This window comes from Alligator sinensis, unplaced genomic scaffold, assembly GCF_000455745.1.
Source record: "Alligator sinensis unplaced genomic scaffold, ASM45574v1 scaffold913_1, whole genome shotgun sequence".
NCBI lineage: Eukaryota > Metazoa > Chordata > Crocodylia > Alligatoridae > Alligator > Alligator sinensis.
The window spans coordinates 47,637-68,174 of record NW_005842501.1 but is presented as its reverse complement, the minus strand read 5'-3'; the positions used below and the strand labels follow the sequence as shown (position 1 = coordinate 68,174).

Here is a 20,538-nt window from a genome sequence, read left to right as displayed (position 1 = left end):
TCCCTACAGTGCTCTGCAGGAGAGCATAAATGCTATACAAACATTCCATAAAGGCATTTTGGGATACTTATGTGTAGCTTTAGACTGTTCTGCAGCCAAATGCCTTATATTTGAAGTTGACGCAGGTGTTTACTCCAAATTCACCCTGATACATAAGCAGGGGAAATATCCATTTCATCAGCTGTCAGGAGTTTAGCCACCAACCAAGTTCTCCCAGGACTTGGGACAGAACCAACCTGTGTGTATTTCTTGGAAAGTGTATAATACCCTTAGTCATCATTTTACAGCTACAGGTCAAATCTAGCAAGTGACATCCCTCATAGGTCTGTGCCCAAGAACTTTGTAATTGATCTTGTCTTTACATCATGAATCTGCATCTGTCCTTTGGTACAGTCACCAAGACTGAAAGTCATGTAAGGCCCCAGTGAATTCTCTCATTAACAATGGTATAAGAGAAGATTTCTTGTAGGTCACCTAGAGCTTTAAATACATGTAAAAAGACAGAACTCTACCTATGCCTCTCTTGCTTTCACCATGGGATCTGCGCCTGCTCAGCCAGTTGCTCCTGTTCTTTAGATGTACCACTCTTGGGCAAGGAACTTTGTCAACGTTTCCCATGCTCTGGAGATTGCTGGCTAGAAATGGTATTTAAAGGTTTACTTTTGGGAATTAGCTTGCAGGGTGATATGCATTAGAACAATGGTCCAGGGCAATGGCACGGGTTAATTGATTTCTAAAAGTCTGTTTGTGACAGTTTCTTCAAGGCTCACTGTGCCCGACACAAGCAAGCAGCAAGCAGACACAGGCTGGAAGACTGAAGACATGTGCCACACTGTTCTATAACATAAGTTAAGGGACTCTACTGCATTGGTCAGGTCACAGTGCCCAGCTGCAGAGCCCTTGGGATTTCCGGTTTTGGTAGATGGTAGATGTGTGCACATGATGGGTTTGTGAAACAAAGGAATATACTGACATGACAAAATGTGAACCATATGACAAGCACAGGGAAACCAATCAGTGATGCCTAGAAATCAAGAGTCATCAGAAGAGGAAAAGAATACAGAAGGAAGGGTTTCAGAGCAGCAAAGGTCCTTGAGAGGTACACCACTAGCTTGTCTCACGCACCCTGCTGGGGTGTGGGGGGGCTCAGGCTCCAACCTCCAGGCTGCTGACATTTGACATTCAAGAGAACCTCAGAGTGAAGCTCATGTACTGGCCAGATGCACCTTGACTCTGTGAACCTTGGGACTGGTAGATATAGAATTGTTTGCATTATTCTCATCTGCTATCACCATGCATCAATAAAATTTGCCTATTATCAAATGGAGATGTCACGGTTCACCTGAGGGTTTGGGTCTGCCCGGAACAAAGTATCTGGGTCATAAATCCAGCACCAACAGAGCCGAATCCTGTACTGAAAACAGATGGACTCCACTGTGATTCTGAGGTACTCCACAAGTATGGTGGTGGCAGTGTTCTACTTGACAAGTTGATAACTCAAAACTTTGAACCTGGAGTGACAGAATGATTGATGCAAGTGCTACTATTCTGACATGAGGGGGCATATTGTAATTGTTAAGTCTCATGAGGTTTAGTAAAGGACAAATTTCAGAATGAAGAAATACTAGGCATAGGACCCAATTCTCCTGTATTCCTGAGGAACTTATTCTGTGGCTCCTGACAGTAGTACTGAGGCCAATCCTGTTTGAAAGAAGAGCTCTGGTAAGAAATGTCTCTGAAAAAGGACAATGAAAGAGGGTAGATGGCTAGCAGGCATGAGTTACACTGTTCAGCACCAACTTCTCAGCTATAACTTCTTATCATGGGATATGGCAGTGACTTTCAAAAAAGTGTTCCATAGACAGGTCCTGATGTTGAGCATGACCATGGTATCACACAAACGGTATTTTTCAAATATCTACTCAATATCTCTAAATGAGAAATCAGGGAAATTGAGCAAGAAAGTCAGAATTTTTCACTTGTTGAATGATCCTAAAGATTGTTAATAGGAGATCATCAAGATATGAATGTAATCAACCTACCTGGTATATGGTAAAGCCAAATAAATAAGCTGTCAGACACATTAAACATATAAAAAGTTAACAGGAACTTTGTAGATGTTACTAGAGCAACACTAACTAATGTTAATATTGTGTCTAAATTACCAGTTTTCAGAGAGCTTAAGATATTTTAATCAACTTAAATTGCACTGAGTCAAATATTCATATTCAAGCTGCCACCAGTCCTATCCTTTGTATTTAATCACTTTCTTGTGGAATAGCATGAGTCAGAAAATTCAAAAAAATTCATATTTATTCCTTTGCAAAATGTTGTCATTCCATAGAATCAACATTTCAGAAGCCCACAAATGACTAAAGTGGTATTATTATGGCGACTACCATGAAAGTGTTAAATTAGTTCACAAGGTTTACATAATGTGAATGTGCAATTTTTACCTGATAGTAAAACCAAATGAACCACTTGGAAGATAATTATTTAAAGTATATACATGTTACATATAATCTCTAAGGAGATATGAACATAGCTTCATTGCAACAGAGCAGCTTTAGTGCTCCGTCACTTTAACGGCTGGAGCAGGCAGCTAGCAGGTGGCTGATGGCGGCAGCCATTTTCAAACATAGGCCAGAAAGGCAGCAGTCTGGGGTTGAGCAGCCAAGGAGGCAACATCAGGCTGAGGTGCTCCTGGAAAACTCAGAGGTAAAGGGTGAAGCTATGGGGAAGGAGGTGGCTTCATTGGTCCTGGGCATGACCTGAAACTGCACGCTGCCAAGAAAGGGCAGCCTGGTGGAGCTACCTATGGCAGGGTAGCTCCCCAGAAATGCTAGGTCAGTTACCTCCCTGGTGAAAGGCAAGGAGGGACACCTAAAAACCCCAGCCCCCACATCCCTGGTGGTTTCAATCGGCAAAGGGGGAGCCCAGGCTCACGGGAGTCCTGAAGCAGGACCCTGGTCAGAGGAGGGACCTGGAGCAGCGCGCAGGCTCTTAGTGAGTCCTGTGGTCACAGAGGCCCTGAGATGGGGCTAGGCACAGCTGTGGCCACCTGAGCCTCACTGGATGCAATACCTCAGGGCAGAGGTCAGGCAGGACTATGGCCACCTGAGCTGGACAGGGTGGCAGACCCCAGTGGGGCCCCAATGAGGGGGCAGTGTGGAGATGTAAGACCTTAGGGCCAGGCATGGCTGTGGCCGCCTGAGCCCCAAGGAGTGGATGACCCCAGTAAAGCCCCAGTGAGGGGGCTGAGGGCTTGGAGCCCAGTATGTGTTTGTTTGGGTGTATATGTTTGTGTGTATAAAGACCCAATGCAAAAATCACTGGTGGGGACATTTGCGAAGCATGGGACATGTAAGGGGCAGCTGGAGCATGTAAATATGGCCCCATTACAACTGAGGCACTCAAAGGGCAGCCTCCCACCTATTTCACATCTTGATTATTTAACAAGGCGTGGCAGAACAGCAAGGCAGGTGGCTTGCTCAGAGACAGGGGTGTGCCAGAGCTAACATCAGGCCTGGAAGTTGCCCTTGTCACATTCATTAAGGCCCCAGTCAATGAGTTCTAACCAGCGAGCCAGGTATTCATTTACATAATCAGTAACCGATTATTCAACCAAGTAGATTTTTCAAGGATTCTCCCTCATCTTCTTTCCTTCCTTGCATACTTTAAAAATAGGATAATTATCTTGCAATATTTTATGCAAAAAAGGAAATAGTGTTGAATGGATTACATCAATTATTAAATATCATAAAGAACTTCCCACCGACTGCAGTGATACTTCCTGATGACAGGAGGAACAACCACTGCAGTCCTCCCACTGCTAAACCCAGGCTAAGTCATTTATTACAAAAACAGAAACAAACAGCATAGCTAAAGTCAGAGAACTGGTCATTACTTAAACAGATATAAAACATAAATTTGTCCTGTATAATCTCCTTTAAAATATAAAAGGAGAGGTTCTAGCAGATAAATTAAGGACAATGTAAATTCAGTATTATAAAAGTTCATATAGGATTTTTTAAATTTCTAAATATACAGAAGTATTTTCATATACATGTTCCAGAACTGCATAAGCAACATACTGATTACAGACAAGAATGACAAAATTCTTCCTAAGAAATATAATGCAAGTAACAAAATAGTCTAATTGTTATTCTAGTTAAAAGTTATGTTTATAATATACATAATTATTAAGTTCCATCCCTACAGGGAAAATAAATAGAATGAAAAACAATAGTCTTCCCAGAAATGAAGAAAGGAAGTATATTTTCTGTCTCTAATAATAATAATAATAATAATTTGATTTCCCTAAATGGTGAAATCTTATGAGAATTAATGAATAAAGGAACAAGCAGTCTACAAGGAATACAGTACATATGCACTACTTCTTAAGGTTTTATAACTATCAACATGGAGTACAAATGCGAGTCCATAGGCACATAAAAGTAAAACTCATGTAAAGAACAAACATATAAAATGAAAAATGCTTAGCATTCATTAAAGCAAGGTTATTGTTATTTTTAAAGCCAAGTTACTCTGTTTTTATGGCCTCATTTGAAAGTGAAACAATAATGAATACAGATTGCAGACTTCAATAACAAAAAGATATTCAGAAAGCCAAACAAGTTTGAAAAAAAAAAAAAAAAATCTAGTAACTTCAATAAAACAGGTTTTTATTCATCATTTTATGAAAAATGTGAATGAATACAGTAGGCTATATGTTAAATGTAATAAAAATAATGTATGCAGTGTTATTTAGATCAATGTAGTTTAATACTACACACAATATTTAAAAAGAGTATTTTATTTTTTCAGTATTATAAATAATGTATTTTTACATAGAATAGTAGAATTTTCACAAATATACAATTTATTTAAAAGTAAAAGGGTTTAGAACTTTAGTTTTACATTTGATATATATCTCAGACATTGCATATTCCTTATTCAATATACCTTACTAGAATAAAGTTTTTTTCAGGCTGCAATATACTTAAAATACTGATAAGAAGCAAACTGGCAAATCCACCTTACCTAGATATATTGTTGAAGCTGAGAAACAGACGTTGGAGGCAGGGCAAAGTATCCACATCTTTCTAGAAGGAAAGAGAGAAGCATCAATTTCAGCAGCTGAAAGAGAACATCTTTTGAACCTCTCTACTTGGCCTTAAGATGAAATATACCCAATTTCTATTTACTGTAACCTTGCTGCAACATTGATTTCTGTTGAACATGCAGCTCCATTCCTCTCTGGTACAGATTACATGGGAGTGCTTCAGTGCAGATATCTACTCTGCAGAACATGCTGCACCACTTGCAAGGTAAATAGCGTTACAGAGCAGAGCACAAGACTGCTTCTAGTCTCTTTGAACAGGCTTTCAGGAAAGGAGCCAAGATGCTGCCTCAGCATTTAAGCTGCACGGTAAGTATACTGTAATCAAACTGCATAAACACAAATTTGATTTTTTTTTTTTTTAACTATACTGCACTAAAGCCTTAAAGTGCAAACTCATGCAAATCAGCTTCCAAACTGCAGTCTGTAGTCAGTAAAAAATTTTAGTAAATTTTAATCTAAAATTTAATCTAAAGGCCACACTTAAATGCAAACTGGAGTCAGCCTCCAAACAGGATATATTTTACATATGTATAATTGTTAATACTAGTGTTAAATGCTGCTACAAAGCTTGAAAAAGCATCCAATTACACACTGAACTAAATCAAGTAAGATGAAGCTGTATTTACAAAACACATCCACATTTATCAAGGATTATGGTTTACCACGCCCCTTATGCACGCTCAGATAATTAGGATTGGAGACCTCCAAACCCCTGTAGTAAGGTTTTCTCCAACTTCAGCTGTAGATATGAACCGCCAGCACCATCAGTATTTGGAAGATGACACAGGGACAGGCCACTTACATTTTCACCCTAAGGTTGCATCTACGTTCTCTCCCTCCATCAGATTTAGACCCTGAGGTTTCTAGCTGAGTCGGTGGAGCGAAAGCAAGAATGCTGGGAAGGAGGACATAAACATGCCTCAAGGCCTGACATTATAGTTCTTATATGGAATTATTCCCCAGATGCTCAGGGTTTAGTGATCATTCTGGGATGTGAAGGTATTTTTCCCTTGGCAGCAAATACCCACCAGGAATGAAAGTAAACTACCTTCTCAACCAGGATGCTGTGACACCTTAGGGTGCCGTGAGATTGTTTTCAGGGTGCCACACAATATTAGCACTGTTAAGTAAGCAAATGCCTATACTTGATTCACAAGTTAAACCCAGAGATTTCAAATAGGAATCCATAGTGTCAAAACCATTCCTGTTGTGCTCTTTGAGTTCTCTGCAACAGAGAAATTGCTCTATTTTTCTGTAGTTAAAAAACAAGTGAAAGCTTAGCACCCAAGGAGTGCTTCGAGTCCAATGAGCGATACCTTGTGTCTAGAAAGATTGAGAACCACTGGGCACTGAAAGAAAGGCATACACTGTCTACTTTAGTACTTTTAGACCTAAAACACTATGAAGTGGCTAAGACCACAAAGGCCGTTTTCACACGTACTCTGGAGGAGAGGGGGCACTGTAATTAGAGCACCTCTGAAAGCTGCTCTAATTAAAGTGCCTGCTAGCTTTTCATGTACCAGCGTCCCTGCACTTCAAAATTACAGCAACCTCCAGGCACATCTACAGGCACCCTAAATGACTAAAACAAGTTTAGATGAAGCAGTCCTAGATAGTGCTTTATATTTGCCAGTCATGACTGAGACTCTTCTGATACAGGTCATATATGAAATACTGAAAAACAACATATTTGTAAACACCAAATTAGAGCATTCTGAGTTGAGAAACAATGCATCTTGGAATCTAAACCAACAATTACCAAATCTGGCATCCAATTTTAAAGTTTGCCATTAGAATTTTTTAACATGATTATGAAAGTTACAGTAAAATATATAACAAGACAAACATTCATTAATTGGTCAACCTCACATAAAAATCAACTTGTAAAATGTTTGAATTAAAATAGGCCAAGGCAGAGCAACTTTGCTAAAATATAATGATATAAAACTAATCTGGATTGAACACAAGGCTAATCTCTTTCATCAAACCAAACTGGACTAAGACAAAGCATTTCTTTCACAAACACAAATAATTTAAATATACTTTTTTTTTTTTTAAATGCACAAATTAACTTATTTGTGCTTTTTAAAAAAAACATACAAGTAATTTGCCATATATGAGACAAGAACACAGAAACAGTGATTGTCACTTCAAGGAACAAAACAAAATTATAAACCTAGGAACAGTTAAACTCAGGAGATTCAAGACAATATTCTTAATGGAAAGACAGCAAGGCATAAGCATGAAGTTGAGGGACTATTTGACCTATGAAGCTTATGATTTTAGGATCTATGTAGTCTTTTAATATTTTTCCTGTGTAGGAGCTGGTGTTGTGGATTCTTTCTTCCAATGAACGATAGAAAGCAAATGCATCATCCGAACTCATGAAAGCTGTTGAATGAATGCCTTGCTCCATTAGATTCAATGGCAAACTTCAGAGATATAGAAACCTCTGTACAAACCTTTCGTCTTAACTAAAATTTCAAATTTTGTACCAAAAGTTCTGAATCCAGCTGTAGATAGCACACCTAATTTTTTGGGAAAAAGGTCTACAATGTGAACTCTAAGGAAAGCTCTCACCCATGACCAATACTATTCTCATGTCTCGTGTGAACAGAAGGATTAATACATTAAAGCTGCTTATTCCCTATACAGTAAGAGAGATTTATTAAAAGAGGACCAAGATGCTCAGCAAAGCCAACGCTAAGGAAGGTCAGGGGGGTGGAGAAGAGAGGGCAGCTTTGGCATTACAAAGAATCACAACAAAGGACCTCCAAGAGGCACTAGAGTCCAACCCTCTGCATATATGCATGAAGCACTATTCCTAAATCATCTCAGAGATGGCTATCAACCCCTTTTTAAAAACCAGTGAAGGAGGAGATTCAATACTACCCCCAATTTCTTCTACTGCCCTACTGTTTTTGCAGGTAGGGAGTTTTTCCTGACATTTAACCTGAATCAATGTTTTGCAGTTTAAACCCAGTCTCATGTACTGCCTCTCTGACAAGGAAGAACAGTTGTTTCCCTCTTCTTTATGGCAGACTTTCAAATATTTGAAAACTATCATCATGTCTCCCCTCAAATCTCTTTTACCAGACTAAACATACCTGTTTCTCTCGGTCTCTTTTTGTATAACTGGCATTCTAACTTTGATCCTTTTTTTTTTTTTTTTTTTAAGCATGCCTTTGGATCCTCTCCAGTTTCTCTACATAATTCTTAAAATGAAGTACCCAAAAGGGAAGTCCTAACCAACTTTGAGGGTTACTATCACCTGCCATCTCTTACATACAATACTTCTATCAGTGAAGCCCAACATCTTCCTGTGCAGAGGAACTGAAGCCTCCATACTCTATCCAACAAAATTCAGTCACCTTTGATGAAAAGCATATTCTGGAACCAGCCAGACAACACAAGCAAGACCTACAATAAAAAAGAAATTGGAACTGGACTCTCTAACCCCATGAATAACATGTTCTATTTCCTTCTTCACTATCTGTGGAATACTTTGTTCTAGGTATTTAGTAAAACAACATTCTTTAATGCAATGTGTTTCTGTACTATATTACAAATCTGTTACAATTATTTTAGATCAAGGTTATGTAATAGAAGACTGCAATAATTATTGCTCGTGTATGTTCTCACTGTCCTGCAAACAATACTGGCAACTACTATTATGTTTCGGGCTACATAGCCTTGACTTATTCAAAGTGCCTGCTGATTGTAAATGAGACTGGCAGTTTTTAAACAAGATTTCTTTTATAGTTTATTCTGACTTTCCTTTACTTCCTTTTAAAATATAAGGGGAAACTGTTATGGATATTATTGATAACCAGGGTTTCCTAGGAACACGTGTAAAGATGCCCGAGGTAGGGGAAAAGGGGTACATTAATTAGTGGCTCTTAGAATTAATCGAGTCTGCTCTGACTCGTGCTAATTAGCAGGCGTCAGAGCAGGCATTGGATACACGTGTAGGTGCCCTTGAAGGCAAAATCAGTACAAAAGTTATTGTATTTTAAGAAGTTACTCTATGCATTAAGTGAATTATGTAACTTCAAGCTCTTACTACTTTTTAGAAACCTCAATAACTATTATGTATGCCTCCCAACTGCAAGCAATAATTTAAATAGAACATCCCAGAATAAATAACATTAAATTTCCATTTCAGCCACTTATAAAATTAAGTGTTCCAGCACCAAAACAAAGTCATAAGACAAAATGAATTGACCATATTTTCAGAAATTTGTAACATAATATGGTTTAACTCAGGACAGTCAAATTCATCAGGCCCTGAGAGCTGAATGAGTGCTGCAGGGCCAGTCTACGGGCCAGATCAGGTTCACAGATGGGCCTAGCACACTGCATGCAGCACATGCACCAGATGACCCAAGCACACTGCATGTGGCACACAGGGCTGGTGTGCAATGCTTCTGGTATATAAGGCAGGCTGGGGCACGCTGAATGTAGTGTGTGGGTCCAAGCTCACAAGCTACATCTTTCTTTAACACCCCTAGAAAAGGTATGCTGCATCTTTTGGATACATCTTTTGCATCTTTGACACCCCTGGAAAAGATTTATTGTATTTTACTATCTTTTTGGCTGAAGAAAAAACAACATTTATTAATTCACTGTTATTACTTACTATGGAGGTAATCTGATTATGACGAAGGTTAAGTTCTGTCAGTGAAAGCAGTCCATTAAGGTTTTCTACAGATGCTAAAAGGTTTCTGGCAAGGTTCAACACTCTGAGCTGACCCAAATGACCAATATTTTCTATTTTAGCAACCTGAAAAAAGAAGTATAATTATTAGTATGCTTAGTGTGTCCCGTTTGCTTAGATACATGTTAGAGACACACTTCAAAGCAATACAAACAGATACTGATACTATTATGTTAATTTTTATTTGCACTTTCTGATATTTATGTATAAATTTGCTATCAACAAGTTTTAGGGCCAACTATAAACTGATAGTATTACTGAGTTAACTAATGTTCTTTCACCGTAGTGCAGCGGAGTCAATAGTCCTTGTTCTTTATAAGAGACGTAGCAATATGGGTGCCAATCTGTGCTTATTAAATATCTTGTTGGAAGAACGGAATTCAAGCCAGTCTTGTTGTCCCACTTGCTTGCCTGAAACCAATATGGGGCTTTCTTGGGCAAGTGTGACCCTGGCCATCAACTGCTGTAGAATACAAGCTTTAGCTATGTAAAATACATCTATAGTTGTGAAGAAAATCTTAAAAATATGAACGGAGTGCAACAATGCAGTTGCACGACAGTGAGATACTTCCATTGTTACATTAGTAGACCTAAAGGTAGAGCTGCATCATCCATTTCAATTCAGTTAACTGAGTAGCAGTCTTGAAAATGATGTTGTTCAAAATAACCTACTTTACCATGTAAGCCAGTTAAGGCTGTGTAACTTATCGTCTGTATCATCATTAATTACTCCACCAATTTCTGATACCAGTCCCAAAGGATAACTTGACATTTTGCCATCCTGGGGCAGGATGCAACTGGGGAGGGAATGAGCACGTACCGCAGGTGTGACTGCTGCTGCCGCCTCAACCTAAAGTCACTGAGCAGGGAGAAGCCATAACTATGAAAGCAGCAGCACAGACTTCCTGAAGGAAGCTGCACCCCCTCTGAATCAGCACCTGTGCCTAGTGCCCCACTCGCCTCTCCCAAGTTACACTACTGATCATCCCCAGACCTTGATCGTAACATTTATATTATTGATGAAGTGTCAGTCGGATGGCTGAAGATAGGAAATAACACTTAGCAAAGCCAGGAAATATTAAATGAGAGACCTTCTAGTAAGCCTTAATGGGTCTGCATGGGGATGGAGGCAGCAGACCATGTGGATGTGCAAAACAGAGTGAGTAGGAGGTTGGACCATAGTCAAGAAAGCAAATAGACAGCAAGCTGCCCAACTGAAGTTAGGAAGTTCTGTAGTGCCTCCCTGTCCGGGCTGTCCTCATAACTGCACAGCTATTTCACAGTACATCCCTGCTTGACTCTTTGTTGTCTAGCATTAAAAGCCTCCTGTAAAGCCCATAACTCCTCTCTACACCCAAAGCACAGGCCCTCTCCCTCAATTTGGTAACACTGATGGAAAAGGCCCCACTGCGATAGACCGTAAAGCTGCATCACTATAGGTCAGCTCTAGCAAAGACAAGTAAAACCACTGTGTATGTATTGAGTGAGAAACTACATAGCAGCCAGGAACACAGTCAACCAGAATGAGAAACAATTCTCAGGACAGAACTAGACGTTTCTGATACATCTAGAGCTACAAGCCTGTAAAAGGGCTGCCTCTTGCACCATTAGGCAGATGGCACATGGTGGGAGAAAGACAGCTTCTAGATAAATGTAAGGGGCTTTAAAGATATTATATGCTCCTATATTACAGATCTGAATCGAATGTACTGCCGTGAGAAATGTTCCAGAAATGGTATCAGGGTTTATTTCTTGGCAAAAGATTCCATATGAAAATATATACGGCACCAAAACAGATAACGAAGATACCCATTAATCACATCACATTCCGTAAACAAATCTGACTGCAATAACACAAGACAAGTAATAATAAACATTTCATTGGTAACGCATAATAGTTTAATATTTCTGTTCTATAGAGAAATAAATTTAAAAAAAAATGATAAGCAAAAGTGAAGATCAACTCCTTATTTACTGGGATACCAAAATAATTGCAAAATGCACAGCAAATGCTATTGTTCAAAATCAGACAGTTCAAAGATTTGTAAAAACAGTGCCTACAGCAGATGGTTAACATGGAGTGCACAGCTTCCTGCAGATGTCTGTCTAGATAAACCTACAGCAAACTGCACAAACTGTAAAAGATCTAATTTTAATGCAAAAAAATCTGAGTTTGATCAACAATTTATAGAGATGTTATTTATAAAACTTTGCCTTTTCATAAACCTTAGAAGTAGAATTCCCTCTTTTCTTTCATTTTTTATTGCACAAAGAAGCACTGACTTATAGCAGCATACCTCCTCTCCTACACAGCAGTTTGGGGCTGGGCCAAACCCCTTCCTGTTCCCCCCACCCTGCCTGGGGGGCTAGGCAATGCCCCTGGCCCTCTGCCAAGCCAGGCTAGGGTCACGCCATGCCCCCTTCCCCCTGTGGAGCTGGGCCATGCCTCCTTCCCCTTGCAAGGATGGACTGGGGCTGTGCTATAAACCCCTCCCCACATAAGGCTAGGTCCGGGCCAGGCCCAAGCCCTCTTCCACCACATGGCTGGATCAGGGCTGGGCTGCCCCTCTCCCTCCACAGCTGGATGGGCCCCGTTGGATCTGGCCCATGAAAAGATCCAGTACTGCCCACATCGCCCACCAGCTAAAAAGGTTGATCACCACTACCCTTAAACTGTCCAAAAATATTCCATCCCAACACAGCATGCGAAGAATTCGTTTATATTTGAAGGAAAGTCAGGAAGAGATGATGGAAAATTTAAGCTTAAAATATGACTCGGAGTCTTTCTCCAACATTAACTAATGCCTCTCCATAACAGATATTTGTAGCAAGGAAGGACCTAGTAGTACTTCTAGCAAGGACAGACTGGCAATGTTAGGGTTCTGGCCAGCTGTCATTTCCGTCAGATTTCTACTTTTCCCATCCAGCAACTGCCTAGAATAAAGATTGAACATACTTTGTGCCAGAACTTAACTGCATATCAACAACCTTTGAGTGTACTTTGTGTATCAGTTCAAGTTCGTAAGTTGGAGTGGGTCCTTTGGATCAAAGGCAATATATGAAAGAGAGTGCCCATTACTGGTTTTAATAACTGGTTTTACCTTTGACAAAATTAAAATGATTACAATAAGCTTACAGTGTTCATACAGGGAAGGGTAAACTACTACAGTAAGTGATTTTCTCTTTCCTGAAAAGCAAATCTGAACCTCAAAGTTTAGTTATACATGTGTAAATAAAATCTCCTTTAATATAAATACACATGCACTATGTTCCATACAACTTGTATACCAAAGAATAATATTTAGTAGCTGTAATGCCAGATTTGTGATTATCTGTACACTTTCCTAAAACCATAAACATGTACAGAGATGACTCTGGAATGCCATGTTCAGTGCAGAGCTATTTTGAAAACAGAATGACTTTCCAAGAGAATATGCGGGTGGAATGCTTTTCCTGTATTCAACAAAAAAACATAATTATACACATAAGCTCCACTGATGATGAAAATAATCTTCCTTTTATTTTTTAAATAATTATATCACATTAGCTCCTTGTTACTTAGTATTTTGATGGAAGACAGAAGCATCCCCCAAGACAAAACATGAAACAAAGGTTATGGAAAAACTAGTTGAGGGTTGTATCATGTGTTGATTATGTGATACAAAATGGATCTCAAGTTATACACCTTGGGTATAAAATAGATGTCATTGTTTGGAATGGGATCAGCTGTGCTAGGGTGCATCCCATCACAGGTGACCCACTTATCTGTAAACACCAGTGGTCACCAGGGCTGCTGACCCGCAGGGCTGAGCCCCTGCCAATCCTGGCACTTCAGGAGCCTGATCCTGCAGGACAACCACCATGAGCATGCATCTGCAAGCGGGGGGATCCTGGAAGTGCTTGCAGAAGTGTCCTCCAAGCTGGGGCATAGCAGTGTAATATGTATACCACAGGAATGTCTTGCATGTCCTAGGAATCTTCCTGCCAGTTTGGGCTGCTAAAGCCCCAGAAACACTTGCCTGGGGTGGCTAGAAAGCACAGGCATCCTGGTGTCTACTGCTATAAGCAAACAGATACCAGTCACAAAAAGGCAGCACAAACTAAGAGCAGGAATTGTTCCACTCACAGACTTGGGCATTTGTGGTGCAAGAAAGGACTAGGACACCCGTTTGCTCAAGCTCCATACCACCGTAACTATTTTTATGGCGGCACAAAAGGTGATATCCGTCTGCTGTCTTTGTGTACCAGTCCAAAGCACTGTTATACTTGTTCATTTATGGCTGCTTGCAGATGTCTAAAGAAAAAAAAACAAAAACACAACACTGGCACTTTATACTTGGTGTGCTCCCACGCCAACCCTAGTGCATGTCAAAAGAGGCAGCGCATTAGTTGGACCTGACTCCCACGACATCTTTATAGATCGGGCACTTTAATGGGGCTTTTTTGGCACTTTTATCTAATCGCTGATTGACTCAGCTTTAGATAAAAGCACCAAAAAGCCTTGCTGAAGTGCCCGATCTATACAGACGCTGCGGACTTGGATCAAAACAACACACTACTTCTTCCAGTAAAGCACAGTCTGTCTGCCTTTTTTTTTTTTTTTTTTAAAAACACCTGGAAGCAGCCTATGTGATCTGCTCTAGATTAAAATAAAAAGTGCACACAGACAGTAGATTTCTCAAACAACCCATCATGGGTTCATTGCGGGTAAATCTTGCTTGACCAATTTCACTTCCTTTTACGATCAGGTGACCTATCACCTGGACAAGGGAGTGATGTCATATCTTGACTTCAAAAAAGCCCTCAATCTGGTATCCCATGATCACCTCTTGGCGAAACCGGTCAACTGTGGCCTCGACCTTACCACGATCCGCTGGGTGGGGAATTGTCCCCGTGGCAGGATCCAGAGGGTGGTGGCTGACGGAAGTCAACCATCGTGGTGCACTGTGACCAGCGTAGCGGGGTCTCTCAAGGCTGTGTCCTAGGGCCTATACTACTTAACATCTTCATTAATGATGTGGACATTGGTGTCAGAAGCAGACTGGCCAAGTTCGCCAATGACACCAAACTCTGGGGTAAAAGCATCTACACCTGAGGACAGGACGGTGATCCAGGCAGATCTTGACAGGCTCATGAAATGGGCAGATAAACACCGTCAGGTTCTCAACATCAAAAAAATGCAAGGTTCTCCACCTCTGGAGGAAAAACCTGCAGCATCCTTATAGGCTCGATGGTGTTTAACACTAAAAAATGCAAGGTTCTCCACCTTGGGAGGAAAAACCTGCAGCATCCTTATAGGCTCGGCAGTGCTACTCTGGTTAGCACTACAGATGAAAGGGACTTGGGGGTCATGATTGACCATAAGATGAACATGAGCCTTCAACGTGATGCTGCGGCTAGTAAAGTGAGCAAAATGCAGGCTTGCGTCCATAGATGCTTCTCAAGCAAATCCCGGGACGTCATTCTCCCATCATACTCGGCCTTGGTGAGGCTGCAGCTGGAGTACTGCGTCCAGTTTTGGGCTCCACAATTCAAAAAGGATGTGGCGAAGCTTTAGAGAGAGTGCAGAGGAGAGCTACGCGCATGATCAGAGGTCAGAAAAACAGACCTTATTATGAGAGGCTGAGAGCCATGGGGCTCTTCAGCCTGGAAAAGCGCAGGCTCAGGGCAATCTGATGGCCACCTATAAGTTTATCAGAGGTGCTCACCAGGATCTGGGGGAACATCTATTCACCAGAGCACCCCAAGGGATGACGAGATCAAATGGTCACAAACTCATTCACAACCAATTCAGGCTGGACATAAGGAAGAACTTCTTTACTGTCCGAGCCCCCAAAGTTTGGAATAGGTTGCCGCCGGAGGTGGTTCAAGCACCTACTCTGAACGCCTTCAAGAGAAATTTGGATGTTTATCTTGCTGGGATCCTATGACTTCCTGCCCGAGGCAGGGGGCTGGACTTGATGATCCTCCGGGGTCCCTTCCAGCCTGAACGTCTATGAAATCTACGAAACCCTCCTATGCAGTTGAAAGTGAAGCCAGTTGTTAACCAGATGATATTCTTCCTGAGACTTGGCCATGATTAGGAAAATTGCATATTCTTATCTTGCATTAGCTAGCGTGGTAACTAGAGATAACATAGCAGGGAAAACAAGGCCATAGCAATATCTACAAAAAACACAGGTCAGGAAAAAACCCCAACTTTTCACCTTGTGTTTACCTCAATTTGTGAAAAATACCACTAACCTCCTTATTTTCAACAGGACTTTACCTCATGTTAGTTATTCAAGGATCCTGGTTTTCTCTGTTTAAAAACAGCAAATTCTCTCATTTAAAAGAAACCTCTAAACTCTGCGATTAAAAAAAACCCAAAATCCATGTTTTTCTGCAATTAAAATGAAACCCATGGGAGGCAGCGGCTGCTGCAGCCTGAGTGCAATGCAGAGCCTAGCTCCCCTCCCTCATGGGTGGCACAGCTAGAGCGGAGCCTGTGCGGGGCAGGTGTATGCAAGTTAGTGGCCGTGGGCTCAGGGCTCCCCACCCTGCTGCTCTCCTCCTGGGGGGCCCTATGGCACAGCAGGCAAGACCCAGCATGACAAGGCACAGCAGGGCAGGGAGGCTTGGTGCCAATGCTGGGAACCCCATGCCACCATGGCAAGGTGCTTCCTGCCCACCCGGCAGCAGCAGGGGGCACAACTCGGTGTCAACACAGCTTCTGCTGTGGGAAGGGCAGGGGGTGCCTCACCATAGCAGCACAGGGCTCCTGGCAACAGCACTGAGCCTCCCCACCCTGCCATGCCAGGTCCCATCCACTGGGCCACAAAGTCCCCGGGGGGAGGGCAGCAAGGTGGAGAGCCCCAAGCCTGCAGCAGGCAGCCCACATCTGGCCCTACCCCACATACAAATCTGGGGGGCACATGCCCCCAATGCCCCCCCCAGAAGTGTGCGCAGTGGCAGGGAGCCAGTCCCCCCCGAGATGAGTGACCCTTGGCTCTGTCCCACAAACCCACTCAGGCCCTGCAGTCTCCCATTCCCACCCAGGGCCACAGGACCAAAGCACCACCCCAGCTGCTCAACTCCCTCCCGTCCTAACCTCATTATGGAAGACTTAACCCCGCTCCAACCCTCAGACTTGCCTGTGGGGACCTGCGGGAGCAGCTTATGCTGCATGGCTGCCACATGCATGTGCGCATGCGCATATGCACATGACAGCCCCTGCCCGATTGGCCTCCTCCTGCTCCCCCAGCAGGCTGGAAAACTACAAGGGGGAAATCCACTGTTTCCTGTGTTTTTCTCCTTTAAAAAGGAAAAAAAAATCCACATTTTTCTCCTTAAAATGATAGCCTCTGCATTTTTGCTTGACAAATGGGAAGCTCAAGTGCCTGGTTATTATGCATTAAAACTACACTTTTTGTTCTACAGCTGTACTCTAAGTCAGAAATTATTAAAGTCCCTAGAATTCGGATAAAACATTTTTTACCAAGATTTTAATGCCACTTATCACCAGGGTTCCGGGTCTTCCATTCGCCACAGGAAAACAGGGTAAAACCCAGATTCTCTCTTTTTAAGGAGAAAAACGCAGAAAACAACAGGTTTGCCCTTGCAGGCTGGTGAAGTTCCAGCCTACAAGGGGCTGCAGGGAGCAGGAGAAAGGCAATCAGCAAGGGATGCCATGTGCATGTGCGCACATACACATGTACATGGTTGCCCCGCAGCCTAGAAAGCAGATCCCACAGGTAAGTCGGAGGGGGGTAGAATTGAGGCCCCCCCATAGAGAGGATGGGAGGGATGGAGTTGGAGTGGGGGAACAGGGACTGGCTCCCTGATGCGGTGTGCACTCCAGGGGGGTATGTGCTCACCAGATCTAAGTGAGGGGCAGGGGTGGGTGAGGGCTCCCTGCCACAGGCTCCCCACCCTGCTACCCTCCCCCTAGGGCATCTAGGGCCCAGCAGGTGGGAGCCAGTGCATCAGGGCAGAACAGGGCCAGGCAGAGAAGCTCAGTGCCGCCGCTGTGAGCCTGGCACTGCCCTGGTGAGGCACCCCCTGCCCACCCAGCAGCAGCAGGGGTGGCGGCACTGAGTTGTGTTCACTTCTGCCAGGCAAGCAGAGGGTGCCTTGAGAGCTCCGTGCAGAGTTCCCAAAAGCAGTATCAAGATTCCCCATCCGGCCCCACTGAGCCCTTCTGCCCCAGGTCCCACCCACCAGACCACAGAGGCCCTAGGGGAGGGCAGCAGGGCGGGGAGCCGGAACCCACAGTGGCCAACCCACAGCCCCGCCTCACCTCCTCCACCAACGGGCTCCACTTTGGCCGTACCGCCCATTGGGGGACAGGGAGCCAGGCTCCGTGCTATGCCGCAGCAGCCACCACCTCCCATATGCAACAGCCAGAGCTCAGGCACTGCTGCAGGAGGGACAGAGGGCTGCAGACTCAGGTCCCTGGCCCCATACCCCTGGCAGCTGGGGGGCCCCTCTGGCAGAACTTGGAGGGAGGCGGGGGGCTGCGGGTGGGGAGTGAGGGGCATTGGCAGAGCACCAGCTCATCAGGGCTGCTCAGCACCACAAAGCAGTGGGCGGGGGGGAAGCTCTGATTTTCCATGATAAAAATCCCTCAAATCAAATACCAACATTTATAGGCATTTAGAATTTATTTTATTATAGTAATTGAGGCACCGGTAGTCTTTCAAATTGCTTTAATATTGCAAATATATAAATAAAACACTGTATTCAATTGATACCTAGTATACAGTGGCATTTCATTTGAATCACGGAAAAATTAAGATTTTGGGGGTTTAAATCAGATAATGTGTGTTTTTATCCGAGTGTGTGTAATTTTTAAACAGTAAACAGAGAAAAACAGGATCCCTGCTTATCACCAACTGTCTGCTATTCATGTTTCTCCCTTATACCACCTCTTTTCACCAATACCTAAACACCAAACTATTTTATTCTCAGATCCCTCCACTTAAAATCTCACCTCTTTCCAGAGCCTTTCTACCAATAATTTACCCTTATTGTGCTATATATACTTGTTCGTATGTCTGACCACATATACTTATTTAAAAAGCGACCAAACAAATAAACAAACAAAGCCAAAAGAAAAACTATTTAAATATCATATGATCTACTTTGGTAGATAAATTCCTCCAAGATCTGGCCATTTTACCTTGTTTTCTCTTCTCTCCCCCATCCCTACTTTTTCTAGCCACAAGTGTCTTGTCATTGCTGATTCACATTTCAGATTTTGATTTTAAGTCCTTCTGAAGCACAGTTGTCACATATTTCACATAGTTACAGGTGTGTCTGTGTAAAGTCCAAGATAATGAGTAGTTTCAGTCAGTAAGATCATATATACTTTTCCTCCCAAGTGTAGGAATGATAACCCTCAGTGAAAATACCCAAGTTTCAATTCCAGAAACTAAACTCAATCTACATAAATCCTCTCTACGAGTTCCTGTATAAAATGTATCCCTCTTCACTTGCTACACCAACTTGTTATACATTGCATGTTTGAACCGTTAAACATCTGATGAACTATACTGCAGAGCTGGCTATAGTTTAATGGAGGGAAACTGTTCTTTAGTAGTAGCTGTAACTGGTCTTGGCGATTCTTAAAGCGGAAGGATTTAATGTTAATATAAAAATAAAAAAGAATGCCGATTCAAATAAATATGAACCACAAAGGGAGAGAATGTTGTAACAAATGTAAAAAGATAAACAAGTCAACTGGTGGGACTGACTGAAATTAGATTGTGCTTGTGCATTTCTCAATAAATAAATCGAACTGCTGTATAAAGAGGGTCACAATCAACTTTTACTCAAATGCAGTAATAAATTTGATGAATAGGAACATTCAGAGCACAAACTACAGGAAACACACCAGAGAGCAATAGATTTGTTCCATAACTCCCTCACATCTGTGGGATTTACACATACCAAAAACCACAGGAACAACTTTGTCCTGATCCCAAAAAACAGAGTACCATTCAATAGACAGTGTAATATGATGCTGATCTGGTGCACTGCACTTCATTTGACTGCCACCAAAGTCTTCATTTTACAAAGGATTTACTGAATCCTTACCTTTTCGCAATGGAAATGACCATTTGTCATCTTACTAATGCTCTGCAAATAATTTATCTGTGAACACACTTGTGCTTCTGTAGTGTTCCTCTGCCCTTCAAAAAGGTCAGTAAAGGAAATTTAAACTATACTGAAGCACATTTAAAGAAGCCCTAGTAATTTTTTGACTTCCTATTAAAGGATCTGACATATGAATGGTCCACGCTAATTATTTTCTAAAGGAAAATTTTCTTGTTGAGTATACAGCATTTAAGAAAAAATGTTCAGTTAAGTTTTACCTTATTGATAATATTCCTACAAGAATTAACGTATTTTGTCAACGATGTCTACATGGTCCAGGGCAGCACTGTGTAGTGACACCCTGAGCTACCTCTTCAAGTGGTAATTCCAGGACTAGAAGCAGTTTAGTTCAGCACTCCATGCCCTCTAATTAGATGAAAAACAAGACTTAATAGCAAGGCACTGCTGTGCCACTGTGGATATTAGGTCTGTGCAAAGCAGCTAGTATTCACTTTGGATTCAGCCGACAGCCATTAGATTCGGTGATTCAGATCATTGTCCTGAATAGATTTGGCCGAATCAGACTCGGAGATTCAACTACTGCAGGAATCCCTGCTCA

General features: G+C 42.1%; 1 protein-coding gene across 2 annotated transcripts in view; it reads right to left on the bottom strand.

Moving 5' to 3' along the window:
- The window catches only part of LRRC49 (leucine rich repeat containing 49), a 131,408-nt gene that overhangs the window by 78,032 nt on the left and 32,838 nt on the right, over nucleotides 1-20,538 (bottom strand). For both annotated transcript variants that reach the window (XM_006031364.3, XM_006031365.3), the window contains 2 exons: nucleotides 9,765-9,908; nucleotides 5,044-5,105 (listed from right to left, as the gene is read on the bottom strand). In XM_006031364.3, the coding sequence (XP_006031426.1) occupies nucleotides 5,044-5,105; nucleotides 9,765-9,908 (206 nt within the window). The remainder of the gene's footprint in view (nucleotides 1-5,043; nucleotides 5,106-9,764; nucleotides 9,909-20,538) is intronic.